Consider the following 21,279-nt stretch of genomic DNA (forward strand, 5'->3'; position numbering starts at 1 on the left):
ACAAGCAACACCTCTCAGTAAAGCTGTGATGTATGTCATTTTGGAAGCCAGAAGGCCTAGTACTAGAAAATCTTATGCTGATAAATAGAAGAGATTCTGTGCTTGGAATCAAACACAAGGAACTGATACAGCAGAACCAAATATTCCTCAGATATTACAGTACTTAACTGAGATGTTTGACAAAGGCCTATCTTTTTGATCAATTAAAATTCATGCCTCTGCCATTTCAGCTCATTACAATACAGAACCACCAATCTTTTCTCATCCTTTACTAAAGCAGTATCTCAGAGGAGCCAAAAATTTAAGGCCTCCTAGAAGATCACCAATACCTGCGTGGGACCTCAATTATGTGTTGGAAAAGCTCACCCTGCCTCTATTTGAACCAGCTGCTACCACTGATATAAAGTTCTTATCATGGAAAACAGCTCTGCTAATAGCAATTACTTCAGCAGGAAGAGTTTCAGAGCTACAGGCCCTCATGGCTGTAGAGCCTTTTATCATATTTTACCCAGACAGGGTGTCTCTGAGGACAAATCCTACATTTATGCCTAAGGTGGTTTCCAGTGTGGCTCTTAACCAGACTATTCATCTGCCAACCTTTTATCCAAATCCGCAGAACAAGGGGGAGAGAATTCTGCATTCCTTGGACATGCACAGACAGCTAAGATTCTACAGGACTAAAGCTCTAAGAAAAACTGAGCAATTACTAGTGTCATATGCTGCAGGATCAGAAGGAAAGGCTATTTCAAAGCAGACTATTTCAAAGTGGATAAGCCACTACATTCATTTCTGCTACTTACACCATGGTAAACCTGTGCCCAAGGGCATTAAGTCTCATTCCACCAGAGCTGCAGCTACTTCAGCAGCCTTTCTCAGAGGAGTACCAACCAAAGACATACTAGAGGCCGCTACTTGGAGTTCTGTTCACACCTTTACAAAGCATTATCATTTGCCTCTCTACTCTAAGTCCAGGCAGGCTTTGCCACTGCAGTTCTGCAGGGCCTTATAGCCACACCTAATGCTGTTTAGCTCCAGCCACCCAACCTCAGCTTTGGGATTCTACCCAAATGTAATGACTGCAACAGTGAAACACGAAGAACATAGTATAGTTGTGTACCTACCATAAATGTAGATGTTCGAGTGTATTCACTGTTGCAGTCCAGGTTACCCTCCCGCCATCCCTCTTTCATTCTGGAGTTTATCTTTTCTTCTCTATCTTCTACAACCTATGTGGTGTATTTGCATGTAGATGAAGGTAAAGTTTATATTGATGCATGTATTTATTAAAGTTTATATTGATGCATGTATTTATATATACATATTTTTGCTACCTTTTTGGGGGCACCTGACATCTGAGGCAAGAAAAACTAAAGAAAATGGCATCAGCTGCATATTTTATACCCCTGACTACCTGATGTCATGGAAGTGGAGACAACAACCGACGCAGGACCCAAGACTTTGGAATTCAGGCCGACCGAAGGCAACCTGCCAGCAGATTACCCAAATGTAATGACTGCAACAGTGAATACACTCAAACATCTACATTTATGGTAAGTGTACACAACTGTACTTTCGCAACCCACCTTACAATATAAGGGTTGATGTGCAGCTAGGAGAGTTTGTCAATGATGTCTGAGTGAGGGACAGTGTCAAACTTCTTGGGCAGGTCAAGGTAGACTGTATGCACAGATTTCCCCTCATTTAGGGCCCTTGTGACTGTCTCAAAGAAGTCCACCAGGTATAAGAAGCATGATCTCCCCTTGACAAATCCAAACTGGGTAGGATCTAGTGTTTGGGAGATTACCTATATCTTTGTTGATAAGGTCCATGATGATTCTTTCCATGGCCTTGCAGATAAGGATAGTCAGGCTAATAGGCCTGTAGTTCCCTGGGTCAGTAGAAGCACCACCTTTGTGCAGGGGGATAACAGTGGCTATTTTCTATTCAGCTAGGATGGAGCCGGTGCTTATGCTGTGATTGCCTGGGATGTTATCAGGTCCCATGGATGCTGTGTTTTTGACCTTAGAGACAGTGTTTATGACCTGCTGTTTAGAGATACAAGGTAAGGGACAGGTGGTAGGCATGTTATGAAGTGTGGTGTGGATGGGGGAGTGAAGTTTTCATCAAACCTGTTGGTTAGCAGATTGTCTGTGTCCACCAGCTCAGTGTGTGTGTTACTATTAACTACCAGTTCAGCGCAAATCTGTGCCGTATCTTTTAGCTTATGGATGTAACTAAAGAATGCCTTATGGTTGTTCTTGGTTAATTAAGCTAACTTGGATTTGTAGTTTGCCTTGGAGGACTTCACAAGAGGCCTTATTTACTTATTTAAGCTTTGAAGGGAGTGTCTCCAGTTTAGAGCCCACTCCTTCTTACTTCTGGACAGCAGTTTCTTCCTTTTATTGTAAAGCCTGTTAATGGTGGTTGTCCACCAGGCAGATTTGCTTTTACTTGAAGAGTTTGTTTTGGTCCTAACAGGTACTGCCAAGTCAATGCAGTTATATAGGTGCTTGTATAGGTTATTGGTGTAGTGCTCCACATAGTTACCAGTTTTGTTTGAAGGGAGAGGTGCAATGAAGCTATTTATACTATACTGTAAGAGGTTATAATCAGTTTTGGAGAAGTGTTTTAGTTTAGTTGCTGCTAGGGGAGGGTCAAGCATGAGAGTTACCTCAAATGAGACTGATTTGTCGTCAGATCTCACCAGAGATTAACTCACAGTGGGAGAGCTACAGTGGTCTCCCATATTTTTAAACAACAGTTCCAGGTTGTTGGTGGCCTGGTGAGGATGTCAACCAGCTGGTCCAGGACAATGGAGCTGACAAAGTCAAGGAATCTTTGGGCAGATGAGTTTTGAGCATGAGTACTTCACCCAGTCAATGCTACAATAGTTAGTCACCCCAAAACTATGGTGTTAGAATGTATCTTGATAGACCCACATTGATCCAAATAGGCAGAGTGGGTGTCCTGATTCATGGAGGGGGTTCTTTAGCTGGCAGTGAGTTGAACAGGTGTCCTACCAACAGTTAATTAGACCTGAAATATCTCTAGGGTGTCATACTGTTTAACTCATTACATCTAAGTGACGCCTCCAGGTGCATCTGCAGGATGGAGGAGGCCCTGAGGGATAGAGCTAATGTGTGTGATAATGATATTTTTCTAATTCTTGAGTTAGCTGAAACAGTATTAAATAACAACTTTCTCTACTTTTTGGGTGAATATTTTAAACAAACCTCCGGAGTAGCTATGGGTGCTAATTTCGCCCCTACTTATGCAGACATCATTTTGGCCGTTTGGGAGAAAAATTTGTTTTGAACAGTGAATATAAGGCTAATTGGTCATTTTATTCTAGATTTCTAGATGACATCTGTATTTTTTGGATAGGATCGACTAGTACCATTATGGAATTTATAAATTATTTAAACACTACTACTGATTTCCTAACTTTTACTTACCAGATTAATCTGGAAAAAGTAAATTACCTAGATGGAACACTTTCTGTTCAAGATAAAGGTTTCAAATCTGCCATCTATAGAAAACCTACCTTCTCCAATAGTTACATTCATTATAATAGTTCCCACCCAAGACATAAAAAGAAAAGTATTGTCAAAGGTCAATATGTTAGGGCCTCCCGAATGACCTCAGATGATAATGAATTTCAACTAGAATGTTCTAAACTTTTTGTAATGTTTCAGGAAAGGGGATACCCTGACACATTCATTGACAATATTAGACAAGAGGTTCTGGATGGCAGGAACATCAAATATAGGCCTATCTTGGGGATAGGGAACTTAGAAAAAAATACTAGTTGGGCTGGGTAGCGAAAATACGACCCTGAGTATAATAAAGCCTTTATAACTGAATATAGTGCCAATTCTGGCACTATTAGGAACAGTATAACAAGTGAGTGGGAAATTTTTCGAGATATTACAGATCTTAGCAATCTAAAGGACAAAAAGGTAAATACTGTATATAGAAGGGGGAGTAATATCAAGAACATATTAGAATTTGAACCTGTTATCAACAGGTTTTCCAATCAACGTAGGGGCACCTATAAGTGTGGATCATGCTCACAGTGTAGATATATTTCTAATACAGATAAAATGTATCTACCTGCTAGAAACAGATGGATTAGGGCAGCCACCTATTCAAATTGCAACAGTCAAGGGGTTATATATTTGGCGATATGCCAACAATGCCAAGCATTTTATGTTGGCAAAACGGAAAGATCTCTCAAGAGGAGGATGTATGAACATGTTTATGAGATTTCTAAGAATAATTCCAACAATGCTTTGTATCATCATTTATTTATATGTCCCATGGATAAATACCAATTATTTGTCCTTGAGGTGATGGCTCGGGACAATAGGGGGGGACCTTGGGAGACAAAACTTGAACATAAGGAAACCTGTTGGCAGATAACATTAGAAGCCAACAGGTTCCCTGGTTTAAACGATACAATTTCCATTGTCCCACTTCTTAAGTTAAGAACTGGGAAAATATGAAGAGGGACACTTTTGAGTTTTTTTATCACAAGAATTTTTTAAAAGGAGGATTATTACTTATATGCAATTTAATAGTATAGCGATTTCAATTTTAATTATATTAACAATTTATAAAATTAATATGCATCAGGAGTATCCCAGCACTTTAAATTTTTAAAAAAAAAATTTTCATAAAAAATTTTAATTTTACTTTGTATTAAGCACTTATATTAATAAGCCAACTTTTAAAAAAAAACATCAATCTTATTTGAATAATGCAAAAGATGTATTTAAATAAATGTTTTGGGGTCAGTGGTAGCAGTCCTTTTAAGGATATATTGTTTAATTGATTAATTGTTCACATGATTAATTAAGCTGGGTCTGTTTTTACTTTTGTTATCTGATGAAGTCAAGCAAGAGGATTGACGAAAACGTTAATGTGTATTGTGCCAACGTTAATAAAGAAGAGTTTTAGCGTGATTATTAGTGTTCTAGTGTGGTTGCGGTCTTCTCCCTACTGACTTTTTGTTCTATTGCATCTGCAGTTAACTCCTACTGACGAATGTAGGCATCAAATATTGCTTGTTCATATTTGCATCAATAATTCCAAAACCATACTATGTACAAGGTTTTAAAATATTTCATCTTAAAGCTTCCTCAATAGCAAACTCAATTGCATTAATATTTGACCTCTGTCTAGTGCAAGTAAACAGATATTAACTGCTATTTTATTATATTAATTTATATAGATATCATTTTCACATTTTTCTAAATATCTCAACAACCTGATAACACAGACTTAACTTCTTAGCCTCATATGAAAGTTCTTAGCTAGATGAATAAAATGCTGCTGACAGTATGTGTGTAACTTGAGTGGTTTCTGAAATATTGTAAGTTGTTTACAAAATATTACAAATATAATAGTTACTGTGTTTACTGTGACTTACAAAATTCAGTTTAAGACCTAGAACCTAAAGAATACTACCACTATAAAAATTGTTTGTGCTGAAGAGTTTTCCATTTATATTTCTTTAATAATCCTTATGGTTCCACAGATATGAATATTTGTTTGAAATGTGAGGACATAATTTGATTCTGTGAAAAGGCTTAGGCTCTGCCTATCGGAAGTTACAGTGCAAACTTCCTGAGCTCCACTGGAGTGAATGAGTTAACCAGTCTGGAGGTGTATTTATCCTTGATGAATATTGATATACCACCTCCTTTAGTTTTCTTGCATTCAATTTGTAGTCTGAACGTGTGGAAGGAGATGTAACCCAGTACGGCTGGAGTGCTCGCCACAGCCTTGAACCAGGTCTCCATGAATGCAGAAATGTCTTCATCCTCTAGGGTGAGGACTGCTTCCAGTGAGTACAGTTTCATGGTAAGAGTCCTAGCATTTAGCATCATGATCTTGAGGTTGTTTTTGGTTGGTATTTTTACGTTGGGAGTTTTGTCCTTGTGACATTGTCTAAAAAAAGCACTATGGGGGTGGCAAGAGCCTTAGCCAGTGGCCAAAATCTCAGGGGTGACAGATGAAGACCATCTCTGGCAAAGCATTGAGGTCTGTCAATCATGTCATCCAAGGCTGACAGATAGTGTATCCCCTTAGAATGACACCAATAACTAAGCCAATTATTGAAGTCAATCATTTTCTGTTTGTATTGAGGCATCATTCTAAGTGAAGGTAAAGTGCTGCTTAAGGCTAAAGACATACCAGCCTGAGACGCATAGTCCAAGAGCTCAGTCGTGTCTCTCTTCATATAGTCCAGAGATCTATGTCTCAAGTCGTTTACACCAACATGGACTGTGACAGAGTCACCTGTTGTTGAGAGGCTTGAGTACTTGTGTGATATGGTGGATCCTGACACCTGACAAACTGTGACCTTTTCCTTATCCAGCATATTGTAGGGTATAGCCTTCATTAGAGTTCTAAACCAGTCTTCTTATGTGTGACTATGGCAATTTTCTGACCATCTCATCTATCACATCATGCACGTAGGCTGATAGTCTTGAATGGCAAGGTTAAAACTAGACATGCATAACCTGACTCATGGACTGAGGTTGTATACGGGCTAATAGGAGACACTGAATTTCCACAGATGTTCAAGTAGTACTTCCAAAAAAAAAAAAAAAAAACAGTATTTGTGATGTCCTAAAACCATCCTTGTACTGGCATGAGTTGGAGCAGATATACTGTGCATGTATTTTGGCATGTGGCATGATGCAGGAAGCAGAATGGAATGTTACACTTCACAAAGTGCAAAAAATACGTTTTTATTTTGTTTTGCCTTACCCTTTATCATCTACGAATATGTAAAACAAAACGTTTCATGTGAGATTTATATAACTTAAAAGCCTAGAAAAAATATATGCTTTTTATGTAATATGTATTGCTCCATGCTGTCACATCCTCAGCATCATGTTGGAGTAATTTATATCTGTCTCTGTAGTTGTGTCACACATCTACAGAAAGGCATATGTTCAAAGAGCGGGGGTAGATAAGAACTTTACTGATGTCATTTCTTCCAGTCCCAGTGAAATGAAGCTGTTTCACTGAAAACCTAGATTCAGCAAAACTAAGTTTGCCCTTTCCCCACTGCTGTTTGACTCTAGAGTTATTAAGTTAGGGGAATTGTGGGAATGTCCCTCATATTGTGGGTGCGGGGTTGGGTGGGGCTCGCATCAGTACAAAATTCCTAAGTGTGCTGTGTTTCAGCAAAGCTTTTTCATAGTATTTGGACCAGCATATTTTAGCTTCAGTGAGTCAACATAAATCATGAAAAATTACATTTTGTGTCTGGTACAATGCCAGCTACTCCAGAGCTACCAAAAACAATATTTACCATAGCCAGACAAAATGTATCCCCCCACTCCCTCCAGAAAGAACCAAGCCTTTATGCCTTTGTTACCTTATGGCTATCCCACTACTAAAGAAATCCAAGCACTGACATATTTTAGTGTTGTCAGTCAGCCGTTATGAACGGAAATTAGCACAGGGCAAAGTCAACTCTTCCCATTAGCCTTTTTTGACCAAGGAGGTTCTAGTTTATTTGCTGTCAACAGTTCCACTTATACCACATAAATAAGTTGATGATAATATTTTCTTCTATTTTCTACTTTTAGTGACAATGTCTACTAATTTCTCATATATTCTGTTTTTGGTGACAGTGTCGACTTAGTGTACCAATGTCTGTCCATTCTTAGGGCTCCTGTATGCAAGCACATTCATAATGCTGACAACCGGATAATAAACATTTGCAATTCTAAAGCCAGTACATGAACTAAGCATTTGCTGCCTTTTTGTGCAAGCAAAAGAAGTTCTGCCTATAATAACAAAGAATGCCTTTTATATAAGATATGACCAGACAAAATTATGTAGTGTGCCACCATAACTAGCAAAATTATTTTGTGTTTCTGTTAATATCATAATATGTTTCTGACATCAGGGTGTCATGATTCTTCTCCAAAAATGAATATGCATGTGATAAGTCTTAAATTTGTTCTGTGCTGTAGCGTACCTTTTCTGTCTGAAACTTTGTGGACCATATTCAATAATTTTATTTTCATGTGAAAAGAGCCTTATAATAAAATATTTAGTGTGTATATTGTATTCTGTTTGTAACATATGATGCCGGTTCTGTAAATTATCCTCCATAACCAGCCGTCCTACAAGCAGACGATATTACATGACTTTCATAGGGTCCTGCTGTAGGTGCACATAGCTTCAGTGAACTCAGCCCTAGTGTCAAACTTTGGCAGCATACTTTTTAAAACAGTCCTTCTTGCTAGCTTACATTTTATGTAAATGTACTTGCATATTTAATTTGAAAATCTGTGCTTAAACACAGTAATATATATATAAAGTAATATATTCTCACTGCTTATGTTTTATTTCTCAAACTATTAGTGTAGTTATCAGATCATCTTTTGAATAACAATGCATTCCAACACATTTAATCTGTTTCTCTCCAACAGGGTTGACCAGATAATTGGTAGAGGACCAGTTCCATCTGAAAAGAAACCTAGAGAGAAAGGAGAAAAAATACCTGACCTTGAACCTATTGATGAGCTAAGCATGCTTGGTAGGGTAGCTAAAGTAGAAAAACAAGTAGGTATCACATTTATTTAAACATTCAGTGCAAAAGAATACAAACATTGGAGTTTTCATTGTGTGCCTTTCACTTGAATGTTCAGTTTGCTGAATGATTGATTACATTTCTTGGCAGGAAGGCAAATTGTTTTATGCTGCTGCAGTAATAGTTAAATATGTCTAGTGAAAAAGAAGAAATTAAAGAAGAAAATTGAAAAGCAGTAATGTTCTTCTGTAGCTACATTCCTATTTGTTACTTAAAACTGTGTAATTGGCTAGGTCATTGAGCTCAGACATGCAATCAGGGTACAACAAATGGTGCATGGTATTCTGTTTGAATTACATCTTGCTCCAGTTATAAATTGCAGTGAATGAAAATGTACAAAGCTATATAGAGCTCATCACTGAACCCACTAGTCGTGTCTTTCTACTAAAACAATGTAGACTTGGGGCAGCACATTATTCCAAGCAGTTATGTTCCTCTGAGTCCATAGAAAGGCCTTCATGATGCCTCTTGCTGTCTAGGCTAATGTGGAATTGTGGGGGCGTCTTGTAGATTCTAAAACTACGTATTAGTCTGCTATGTTATGCACAATACATTCAAATTTTACAGTGGACTTGTCCACCAGTGTAAAACCTCAAACCATCAGCATTATTCATTGCAGTTAATGAGGATATGCAGCATAGAGTTTAATTTGTATGCTGGCAGTTGTACTGTATGCTTTAAATGGTGGAAAACCCGTAAGCCTGCAGGACCAGTGCTGGAATACAGATGGAACTTGAGTGTAGTCAGTGAGGTGTCTTCTGAGGCATGATGAGGACCATATGCATGTGTAGTAGGGTGTTTTCATGAGTCATCCCAGAACAAAACCTAATTTTTTGAAAAAAATTGTACTGCACAGCACTTTAATCGTGTACGCCACTAACATGCCACCATTGTAATTTGAATCCTGCTGCTTCAGACATCAACATTTTGTCTGCTGTGCTTGCAGTAGTATGGCTGGCATGCAATTGGCATTATAGCAATTTCTTATCTGGGGATCTTTGCATTTATACAGCGGGGGTCAACAGTTCTTGACTTAATAATTTTCTTGGCATAGTGTAGATCCAATATATTATGATCAGTGGGGTAGCATTGAGAAATATTAAGTGTGTTACATTCTCCCCCACACACATGATATGACACTAGGATGAATAGCTGGGTTTTGCACGAGTAGCACTGCAGGATTATGGAGGGCTACTGAGGCCCTCTGTTATGCTGTACCAAGTCCTTTGGAATTTGGCCCAAAAATGCCTGTCAGGATTTTGGCACTGTGGTTATTTGACCTAGCATCATGATGTAACCCCCCCCCCCCCAAAAAAAAAAATAGTTGTGATATATATGTGTATGTGTGTGTGTGTGTGTGTATCTATATCTATACATATATATATAGGTTCATAGGTAGATACTAGGCTATCGGCCCTGGGGCCTATACAAGCCCAGCCAAAAAGGTACCCTGGCTTTTGCCACCAAAGAAAATTATTTTCCTGTGCCCCTGTCGAGCAGAGGTGATCCCAAGGGTGAATTTCCTATTTCCCATCCAATCATCAAGATTTTTCTTGAAGAGTGCTAATGAGGAGCTTTGTTTGATATAGATAGGTAGTTTATTCCAGAGTATGGGAAGTCTCTGGGACGGGTTCCGGAGTGAAGCTCGCAAGACATTGCCCTGCGAGCTACATCGCCGAAACCAATTGGCTGCAGCAGCAATTTGCCATAGAGCAATATGGCTGAAAAGCATAGCCGCTGCAGCTGCACACTATGCAAAGTAATCCTACAACTGGTGGCGATCCTTACAGACAGCTGCCCGGCCGTATTCTAGCAGGGATGGCCATACTAGATGTGTACCACGTTCTGTATTTTCATGTAAGGAATGCATTTATTGTATTATTTATTTATTTTATTGTGAGGCGTCTGACAATAAAATAAATAAATGATACAATAAATGCATTCCTTCCATGAAAATACAGAACGTGGTACACATCTAGTACGGCCGTCCCTGCTAGAATACGGCCGGGCAGCTGTCTTTAAGGATCGCCACCAGTTGTAGGATTACTTTGCATAGTGTACAGCTGCAGCGGCTATGCTTTTCAGCTGTATTGCTCTATGGCAAATTGCTGCTGCAGCCAATTGGTTTCAGCGATGTAGCTCACAGGGAAATGTCTTATGTGCTACACGCCGGAACCCCTCTGGGACAGGAATCTATCCCTCCGGCATGTTCTGTTTATTGTGGTGACAAGGTTTAGGTCTCTAGAGCTTGTAGCTCAGAGGGACTGGGATTTCTTTAAGTGGAGCATGTCCAACAGCTCTGGGTTTGACATAGCTTTGTATGTTAGGCAGAGATCACCTCTGAGTAGGTGATATGTGACGGAGTAAAGCTGGAGTTTTTTGAGACAGTTCATGAGGGCATCTGTTTGAGGCCGGTAATCCTCTTTGTGAGGTATTTCTGCGGCCTTTCCAGTTGTTGTGGATGTCTTGTGAGGTACATACCAAAAGGGGTGTTGTACTCTATAATGGGTCTAATGAGTGATGAGTAGAGGGGAACAATGACCTCTTTTTTTCTGGATGAGAAACCTTTTGTGATGAGGTGTGCCACATAGAAGGATTTCCTGACTATTGTGGTGATGTGATTATCAAAGAAGAGACTACTGTCCACCTGTGTCCCAAGGTCTCTTATCACACTTTCGGTGTTAAGTATACTACCACCTATGTTGTAGTTCATGGGTACAGAGTTTTTACCAAAGGGGATGACAATGCACTTTTTGGCATTGAGCTTGAGGCCATGGCCTTGACACCAGGCATCTGTCTCAGTGAAGCCCTTTTGTAGGATGTCCACATCATTAGGAGTTTCGATTATGGCTCCTAGTTTGCAGTCATCTGCAAACTTCATTAGCCAAAGACCTTCTGTGTTAGCCTGTACTTTAGAGAAGTAGATACCAAACGGGAGAAGACCCAGGACTGAACCCTGTGGTACTCCACTTGTCACAAGTCTGAAGTCGGATTTGGAGTCTGCTACTTTCACAGTGTGGGTTCTGTCAGTGAGCCAGTTGGCAACCCATCTTGTGACATAGAGATTTATACCTAGTTTAGTGAGTTTATCTATAATTCTAGAGAGGGGGATGGTGTCGAAAGCCTTGGCAAGATCTAGATAGGCTGTGTGAATCACCTTACCATTGTCTACAGCTTTGGTGACTGCTTCAAAGAAGTTAATCAAGTTTTCGAGACATGATCTGCCTTTTACAAACCCGAACTGGGTGGGGTTCAGAGTTTGGAGATTACAAATGTCTTTGTTTATAAGTTCCATGATGATATATTCCATGGCCTTGCAGACCAGGCTCGTCAGGCTAATGGGGCGGTAGTTCCCGGGGTCCGTGGTGGCTCCCCCCTTGTGGAGTGGGATAACCATCGCTGTGTGCCATTCAGCAGGGCAAAGCCTGAGGTGAGGCTATGATTGAACATGGTACTTTGGTGGGGTGCCAGTTCGTTCTGTAATTCATGTAGAATGCAGCTTGGGATGTTGTCTGGTCCCATGGATGCTGTGTTCTTGGCATTGGAGAGTATGGTTTTTACCTGTGCAACCGTGATTATAGGAACTTTGCATTCTTCCGGTATAGAGATGGACTCTTTAGGGGGTGAGAGGGGGGTAAGGTTAGCACTGAACCTATCTGCCAGGATGTTGGCAATATCAGTTGAGTCTGTATATTTAGTGCCATTGTGCTGTAACTCAGAGTAGATCGGAGTGTTGCCATTGACATTCGTGACATAGCTATAGAATGCTATATATTTATCTATATATATATATATATATATATATATATATATATATATATATATATATATATATATATACATGATTGTGTGTGTGTGTGTATATATATATATATATATATATATCAGAATTATAACTTCTAATATGCTTATAGGATTTTTCTTATCCTTTGAAGGTACAGACAAATTATATCCATATCTGTGCTTATCTTCAATCAGTGTAGATTTGCATTTTCTATAAGTTAACTTACATATACTATCACTACTATGAGATGAGAAGTGCACAAAAGAGTCTCTCTTTCATGGCTTGTTTTTCAAACTTTTATTCAACCATGGTTGAATATACTGCTGCTGATGTTTAACTCTGACTTCAGGAACATACCCAGTTTGTTTCCTGTGACCAGTGTACACTGGTACGGTCAGCTGAACCCACTTAATGCCAAGATCTCAACTTGGATATTCTTTTTCTGGGTTTAATAAAATCAACATCAGCAGTATTGTCTCCAAGTGTATAGATGCCATCACGATGCTGATTACCTGATTCAGGTAATGTAATGTAATTAAGATGTTGTCACTAGTTTTAGTGAAAGGAGATGTCTCCCAACAAACTCTGAGGGATATTCAAGTCTCTGCATAGAATGGTTGGGCTAAATGTTTGAGTATTAATGAATATTGATTCAAAATCATAGGGTTTTGGAAGCCTTAGTGTAGGGCTGCTGTAGAAACTTGTGATCCCAAGTTGATACTTCCTTATTTTAGCAGAGGTAATAACCTCTAGTAGATGGCTATTGAACCTAATACACAGACTGATTCATCGCAAGATATAAATAGACTCCCCTACCTCCTGGGGTAAATGCCATATGGTTAACCATCAGATGTTTAGCTTTAGGTGTACAATTGTACTGATTACTGATTTGTATACCTTAGAACCACCTAAAAGTATACTTTTCCAAGGAAGATTTTTTGCACAATTCTATTTTTCCTTCTTTCTGCTTCATCTGTCACACCCATTTCATCTCTAACAGCTGGCACATCTTTAATTTTCCATCTCTACCTAGCTACTATCATTATTTAATGTACAGCCAATCAGTTCATTTGGTCACAGTCAATGATATGTCTTAGGTTAAAAATTTAAATAAGATTTACTACGTATCTCTTCCATGGCAAGGACTTCTCTAATAGTTATGTCTAACTCACATAAATTCAGCTCCTTGCAGGATCATGAGATAGGAGCCTGTATGTTTTGAGGTTTATTTTTGTGGCTGCATTCTTTAAAATCTTTACAAATCTGCAAATGCAATGGTAGGTATACATGTCTATACAATGTTTTAGTTTCATTGCCTGCAAGATGAACCCATGTTTTAGTATAATCTAGTGAATTCTGCACACAGTGGAAGTCTATAAACATCCCCAGTTATTCTACATTTAGTGTGAAGGAATGTGTGTGCGCATGTGTATGTGTATTGACCAACAAGACAGACAGATGATAACCATCTGAAATGAAAAGTCAGGATCCACTAACGTTAAGTCATGAAACTCATAGACTGAATGGCTGAAAAAATCGACTTGCATAGAATAATTCTGAGATGACCATTTTTTTTGGAATCTTCCCATTCAAGGAATAGCAATCTCATAATTGGTATATATATGTTTGGGGGAGTAGGAGGCTTTCCCCACATCGCAGGGTACAGGGGGGCTTGCCCCCTGCAAAGATGAACTTTAAAGGAGAAGGGCAATGTTTAAAATTCACTTTTCTTCTGTAGTGTCAGTCTTTTTTTTTTGACTTGTAGGCACTCGACATTTTGGTGTAATAAATATATGAATGCAATTTACTGTCAACATATATTTGGTTCATCTATACACTAACGAAGGCAGGAGTAAGTCCACCACAATGTATTAAATCAGGTAAAACATAAGCGCTTTCGTCAAGTGCATTCCAAGACTTCTTCAATAAAAATAAGCCAAGTTTAAAAGAACAATCCATATCACATCATCAGCCCCCCCCATGTAATTAACTAAATTTAACAATAAGAAAAACATTTTAACCCTTCCCCACCATGAAGTACGTAAATAGAAAAACGGGTTAAAAACTTGAAAACATAAAAACAATAAGCTTTTACTAACAGATTTATCTGAGTTGTGGTTTCATTTTTAGTACACATCAGGTAAGTCCACTGGACTTAAGTTTCCTTTTCCAGGGGTGACCTTGGAGCACTGGGTAAGTATAGGCAGTCGTATGCTGAAGGAATCAAATCCAGGATTATATGAAGCAGCTTGTCAACATCTCTTATCCTTAATCACTAAGTGCCAGAATATTGGAATATATGCATTCCTGGTGCATCTTCAGCTCCCCTAAAATTCTCTTATAACCACCACATTTATACGCAGTAAACCTTAGAACACCTACTGCCATCTAAAACAATCACCCGGTCCATATGTATACTTAAGTCAGAAAAAAACGTTTCAAAATAAAATAGAAAAAAAATAATGTAAAGTAAAGCAAAAAGACAAACCAGTATCATGAAAGATCACATTTATTAAAACTGGTAGAAAACAAACAAGAAATACTAAGCACTTTTACCCATGACCATTCTGAGCATCATCAGAGTATATTGTCATTAAAAACATGCATACTTATATACACTGAGAACACAACGCCCAAATGTTAAAACCAATGAGTGACTTCCACCAATCTTGTATGCTAATTAAAAATGTCGTATCTAAATTAAAATAAAGTGACAATGCAATATAACTCATACAACCTTGCAACAACTGCCATAAAATATATATAGAGAGCTTTCTCTTTAACCCTTGCTTATTATTAAACTAATGTTGTATACATACAATTATAATTTATATATAACAATTAATACAATATTTAAACACATGTTTATATACAAAAACTTATATAATATAACACTGTTGACTATTAGAAATTTGGAATAATATATATACCTGCTCAAGCTAAAACATAAGTGTGTATCAAAAAACTTTTCTAATGTCCAGTTAATTATATACAGTATGATTTATGTTTTAATATACTTGAAATGGAAATATAATCATTAATTCCAGGTGGATTAGTGGCATCTTAAAATTTACAAGTAGGATTTACGACACAAAATGTAAGTGTCTTGATATACTATTTTACAAGGAAGAGGATAGACTTGAGTCCAATATATTCCGTAAGAAGACTTACTCAAACTCATTCCTACACTATGAGAGTTGCCATCCCCAATTCCAAAAAAAAAAATTTAGTGAAAGGGGCAGATGGTTAGACTATCTAAAATAGTGAGTGATGACAGAGTATTTCAAGATGAAATAGGGAAATTTATTAATATGTTTTGTGACAGAGGATATCCCCAGGATATATGGAACAACATTAGGAATGAGTTGATGGCAAAAAGAAATACTATGTATAAACCCATCATCAAATTTGGAATGGACAGTGAAACATCAAAGAATAAAAAGAGAAGGAAAAAAGATGCTTTGATACTTCCATTTAATGAAACAGCATCAACAATTGTGAATATAGTACATGAAACATGGCTTAGTGTTTTTAAGAGCAAAACTGAACTCACGGATATTATTGGTTGTTACCCAGAGATAGCATACAGTAGGGGTATGAATTTGAAACAACTAGTAGAGATGGGTACCAATAACAACATACACAAAATGTCTAAAATGAGTAAATGTGGCCTATGCAGTACCTGTAAGTTTATAAATGATGGACCCTATGTAGTAGTTCAGAACTCTAGGAGAAACATTAGCTGTCCTGGTTATTGCAATTGCAATACCAAAATGGTTTATATTACGACATGCACCAGCTTTCCCACTTTCTATGTAGGGAAGACCATCAGAAAACTTAGGCTACGAATTTTAGAAAATACAATGGACATTAAAAACAAAAAAAAAAAAAAACAGTGAGTTCATTATATCTACACAGTCAGAAATATAATCAATTCAAGAGATTTATATTTTTGTGATTGATAGAATTCCTATTAATACTAAAGAAGGAGATGGCAAAAATTTATTGGAAGCAAAGGAATGTTTATGGCAACTGAGATTGGATGCCACTAATCCACCTGGAATTAATGATTATATTTCCATTTCAAGTATATTAAAACATAAATCATACTATCATACTGTATATGATTAACTGGACATTAGAAAAGTTTTTTGATACACACTTATGTTTTAGCTTAAGCAGGTATATATATATATATATATATATATATATATATATATATATATATACATATATATAGCTATATTGCAAATTTCTAATAGTCAACAGTGTTATATAAGTTTTTGTATATAAACACGTGTTTAAATATTATATTAATTGTTATATATGAATTATAATTGTATGTATACATTAGTTTAATAATAAGCAAGGGTTAAAGAGAAAGATATATATATATATATATATATATATATATATATATATATATATATATATATATATTTATATATATTCTTTATGGTAGTTGTTGCAAGGTTGTATGAGTTATTTTGTATTGTCACTTTATTTTAATTTAGATACATTTTTAATTAACATACAAGATTGGTGGAAGTCACTCATTGGTTTTAACATTAGGGTGTTGTGTTCTTAGTGTATATAAGTATGCATGTTTTTAATGACAATATACTCTGATGATGCCCAGAATGGTCATGGGTGAAAGTGCTTAGTATTTCTTTTATTCTTTGTTTTCTACCAGTTTTAATAAATGTGATCTTTCACGATACCGGTTTGCCTTTTTGTTTTACTAGCAATTGTATTCAAATGTAAAGTAAAGCACTGACTATATCACCTGTTCACTCAGAACAAGAGTATACAATACATAATACACACACACCTCAAACCAAAATTGGCCACTTAAATCGACCTGTTAGAAATTAAATTTGTTCACTTAAGAACAAATATAAAATAAAACTGTAGTAATAAAACCCTGACCATAACTAACCAATCAGAAAATGGCATGATTGGCAAAATAAATGTAATTCCAGCTGTTTGCATATGTGTGTCCTTAAAGGAACAGTAAAAGATGTACTGTATGTGTTTGTGTATCGCTGTACTACACCACTACACTGTTTGTAGCACAAAGGTAGACTTCCAGGGATGTGTCTGCCCTTAGCAGTCAATATGTTTTAGCACAGGCAGTGTAATGCATGTTGGACATTCCCACATATATTAAACAGCATAATGGGTGGAATGAGTTTCAGTTAACACAATGTGCAAAAGTAGCTACAAATGCAATGACATGTCCATCTATATGCACTGAATGGGGGGCATATCACAGATGGTGATATGAGGGGTATCTCAGTCATGGGTATTCTGTGACAATTCCTTGTGAAGAAGTAGAGGCATAACTCTATTACTGTGATCTACAGACACTGTGCTGGCCTTTTGCATTAGGACATAGGTTTGGTAGACAAGGTGTATAACTGTGATACCATATGTTTAATATAGTACACTCATGAGATGCCCTATCAGTGCAGGCTAGAGGCAGTGGCAGATTATAATAGGGGAAAACCAGCTGGCCACACAAAGCCCATATCTTGCGGGATATGGCTAGTAGGAGGAATAGCCAGTAGAGCAAGAACGCAAGTACAGTGCTGAAAAAAATCTTTTTAGGCTTGAGTCTACAAAAAAAAAAAAAATCTATTATATAGGTGCGGTCAGAAAGGGAGTTTCCCACCCTGTACAAATGGGTCCCCTTCACATGGTTGACATTTCATGAAGCCAAAGACCATAAGACCGACACCATATGATCGACTTTTGAAATGTCGACCATGTGGAACGGGTATCTCCATACAGTGAGGAATGGAAAGATTTCCATCTTCCACACTGTAGTGTGATCTTGGAGTTGGTATATTTAAGTTTTGGGTGGTGTGGGAGGTGGAACCCCCCCCCCCCCAAGAGGGGGTGCAGGGGAGCTTGACCCCCTGCTAGCAATGTTAAATTTACTGATTGTTGTGTTTTTTGCTTTTTCTTTACATGATCGACTTTTCAAAAGTCGATCATATGATCTTGGCCATATGGTTTTTGGCTTTTTGAAATGTCAGTCATGTAAAGTAGACCCATAGAGACATCAGCTTACACTAGTGCATGCAAAGTGCACCTAAGAAGTTGTGGTAGCATGCATGAAATTAGCTTGCTTATTTACTTTACACAGGAACAGAGCATGTTGGATTTTGCAGCTGATTTTATATTAAATCAGAGTGAGCTGATTTACTTTATGAACATGCTGACACAAGAAATGTATTTTTAGAGTTAGAGCTTTTGCATGTGTTTATGTGCTTTTTAACTTCATGTAAGATGAAGTTAGTTTGCAGTTTGCTTTTTTATTTCATGCATGAAATTTGATTTGTATGTGTGTGTGCTTGTAAGGCCCCATTTGTAGAGAGCATTGTCTGTCTAAGTGACATCCTCATGCTCAGAGTCACACAGTTTGAAGGATCAAATCATATACTTTAGCTTTAGGAGACAGGAACCTTAATCATTCACACTAATTTCCAGGTATCTGTTCATTTTTTTTTTGTGGGGGTGGATTTAAATCACTGAGGATTACACTCTTTCATTAGAATTTCATAGCTTTTGTGGTTAAGCATATTTATGCAAAACTTGTTCTGTTAACTTTTTAAGTGATTTTGAGTTGTCTGCTTTTATTTGTTTCCAGTTTTGTAGAACACCTCTGATTTTACGTCATATTTATGCCCTGCCCTTGAGCAAGTCACTTACAATGCTTTAGGCAACTGGATGTTTGGGCTATGATCCAGTGAGGTTATGATCCAAAGGAAGGAGGATTTTTCTAATAAGCAGGATCATCATCATATGAACCATGTACCCTGAATATAATACTTGTTTTCCTTTTTCTGTTGAATGTTGACCGTCTTTATTTTTTAGCTGTGAATAAATTGGGCAGAATGAAACCTATGAGTTTAATATTAATATTTTAACTATGAATGCATTTTTGATTTAGCTTGTTTTCTGCAAGCACACAGGTGTGAAGTTCATTGTGTTTGGGTGACAACAGTTTATGTACCATGTAGTGCAGGTGAGTAAGGATATGAGCTGTTAAAGAGCTGTTTATAGTAGGACAGGGTTTGATTCCCTCAGCGTTCATTTGCTCTATATGTGAAAATAACCAAGTAGACCTTACCAGACAGTGCCCCGGGTCTTCTTCTGAAAATGGATACTTGTGCCCATTGAGTTGTCCCCAGGCTGCTAGCAAATATGTTATACAATTGTCTTTTGAATTCCTGCACCAATCACATAGTTGCTAATTATAAGTTTACTTCATGCTATTTGAGCATAAATCCCAGCATGTCTATTGAAGTTTATGGGTTGCATGATGGATTTCCAATAAATGTGAGTTTTGATGGAAGAGTTGTTTACTGTTTCTCCTATGTCTGTTTTCAGTGTGATTGCATTTCTTGTTTAAAAAATGGCAGTCAGTGTTTTTCTTTAAAATTTGCAATACAAGTTTTAAATGAAATGCAATTCTCTGAAATATTTGTAAAAGTAAGGAAGAAAATGTTATATATACTGACAAGTTTGAGCAGTATTTATTGTAAATTGGGAGAGATAGGCAAGTAATGAGATATTGATATGGCTGGTAGAGACCTGATTCATTACCCTGCATAAGGCTCCATTTGTCCACAATGTGGTTCTGATGTCTCTGGAGGTGTGTTCTGTAACAATACGGCATTATCAGCCATTTATCTAGATCAGACCTATTCTGAACTATATCAGAAGGAATAGCTATTATGGATGACAGAGAAGGCATAGGGAGATCAAAAATGAGATGTAGGTGCCCTGCAAGCATGTAAGCCCCCCAAAAGCAGTATATCGCATCTAGTAATATTTATGGTTTTGTGTAACTTCTGGGTTATTGAACAAAAGCTGCTGAAGCATTTGTACTGTTTTTAATTGTTTTGCTTTATTCTTTGCACTAAAGAATGAATTCATTAATAGGTCTGAATTGAGTAATATAGTCTAACATGTTGCATTTACATTCTTTAAAGACTTCAGCAACAGCAAATGGGTTGACATTTGTCAGGTCATATAGTCTTCATTATTTGGACTGATGATCACAACCATATGATCTCCAGTATACATGATGTAGCCATTGCTACATATTGCTGTGATACAGTCTTCACTACAAAATGAGTTCATCAGGTCCTGATAGAGTTCTTCATTTGGTTAAAACATATTACTCTGACATTTAGCCAAAAGGACTAAACCCCCAACTTGTTAATGATCTGCTTCCTGTGGCAAGGGTGCAGGTTTTGAATTTTTCTACTTTCATTTACCTACAGTGTGACATTCAGCAAGCCACTTAACAAGACAGTGCTTTGTAGCAATTGGGAATTTGATCTTATTTCCTTAATGGTCTTTTCGACTGCATGCCTTTTGACTATGAACCTGTTGTTGTTTGCCAACCATTCCCTATTGCATAGCTGATCTGGTTCAAGAATTGTTATGAGATATCACCAGCACACTACTTTTTTAATGCAACATAGACAATTTACTCTTCAGGGGCAGGAGGCCCTGCATTTCTAGATGAAGCACTGAAATGTAAAGTTGTTTGCCAGTATCAGCCTCTGCATTAGTAATAGTTCTCTTTAATTTGGAATTATATGACTATTAGTTATGCAGAGAATGTATGTATTGACTTTGCATATGTTATCATTGGTTAATATTTCTTATGTTCTCAAAAATCAATTTCTGTTTAAACTATGCTGCACATGGCTGGTCTTATGGTATGATGCTAGTGAGATTTATACAATTTCATGTAGTTTATCCAAGGCTATCAATAAAGAATGTAGATTTTATTTCTTCTTAACAATAAGGGGTGTACATAGTCAACAAAGTGGCTATGACAGCTGTGTGGGGG

General features: G+C 37.3%; 1 protein-coding gene across 1 annotated transcript in view; it reads left to right on the forward strand.

Moving 5' to 3' along the window:
• KCNQ4 (potassium voltage-gated channel subfamily Q member 4) overlaps positions 1 to 21,279 on the forward strand; it is a 1,236,349-nt gene that overhangs the window by 1,188,538 nt on the left and 26,532 nt on the right. The window contains exon 12 of the mRNA XM_044082186.1: positions 8,460 to 8,592. Coding sequence (XP_043938121.1) covers positions 8,460 to 8,592 — 133 coding nt within the window. The remainder of the gene's footprint in view (positions 1 to 8,459; positions 8,593 to 21,279) is intronic.

The sequence above is a fragment of the Protopterus annectens genome, chromosome 9.part0 (genome assembly GCF_019279795.1).
Source record: "Protopterus annectens isolate FY-2018-M chromosome 9.part0, PAN1.0, whole genome shotgun sequence".
Taxonomy (NCBI): Eukaryota; Metazoa; Chordata; order Ceratodontiformes; family Protopteridae; genus Protopterus; species Protopterus annectens.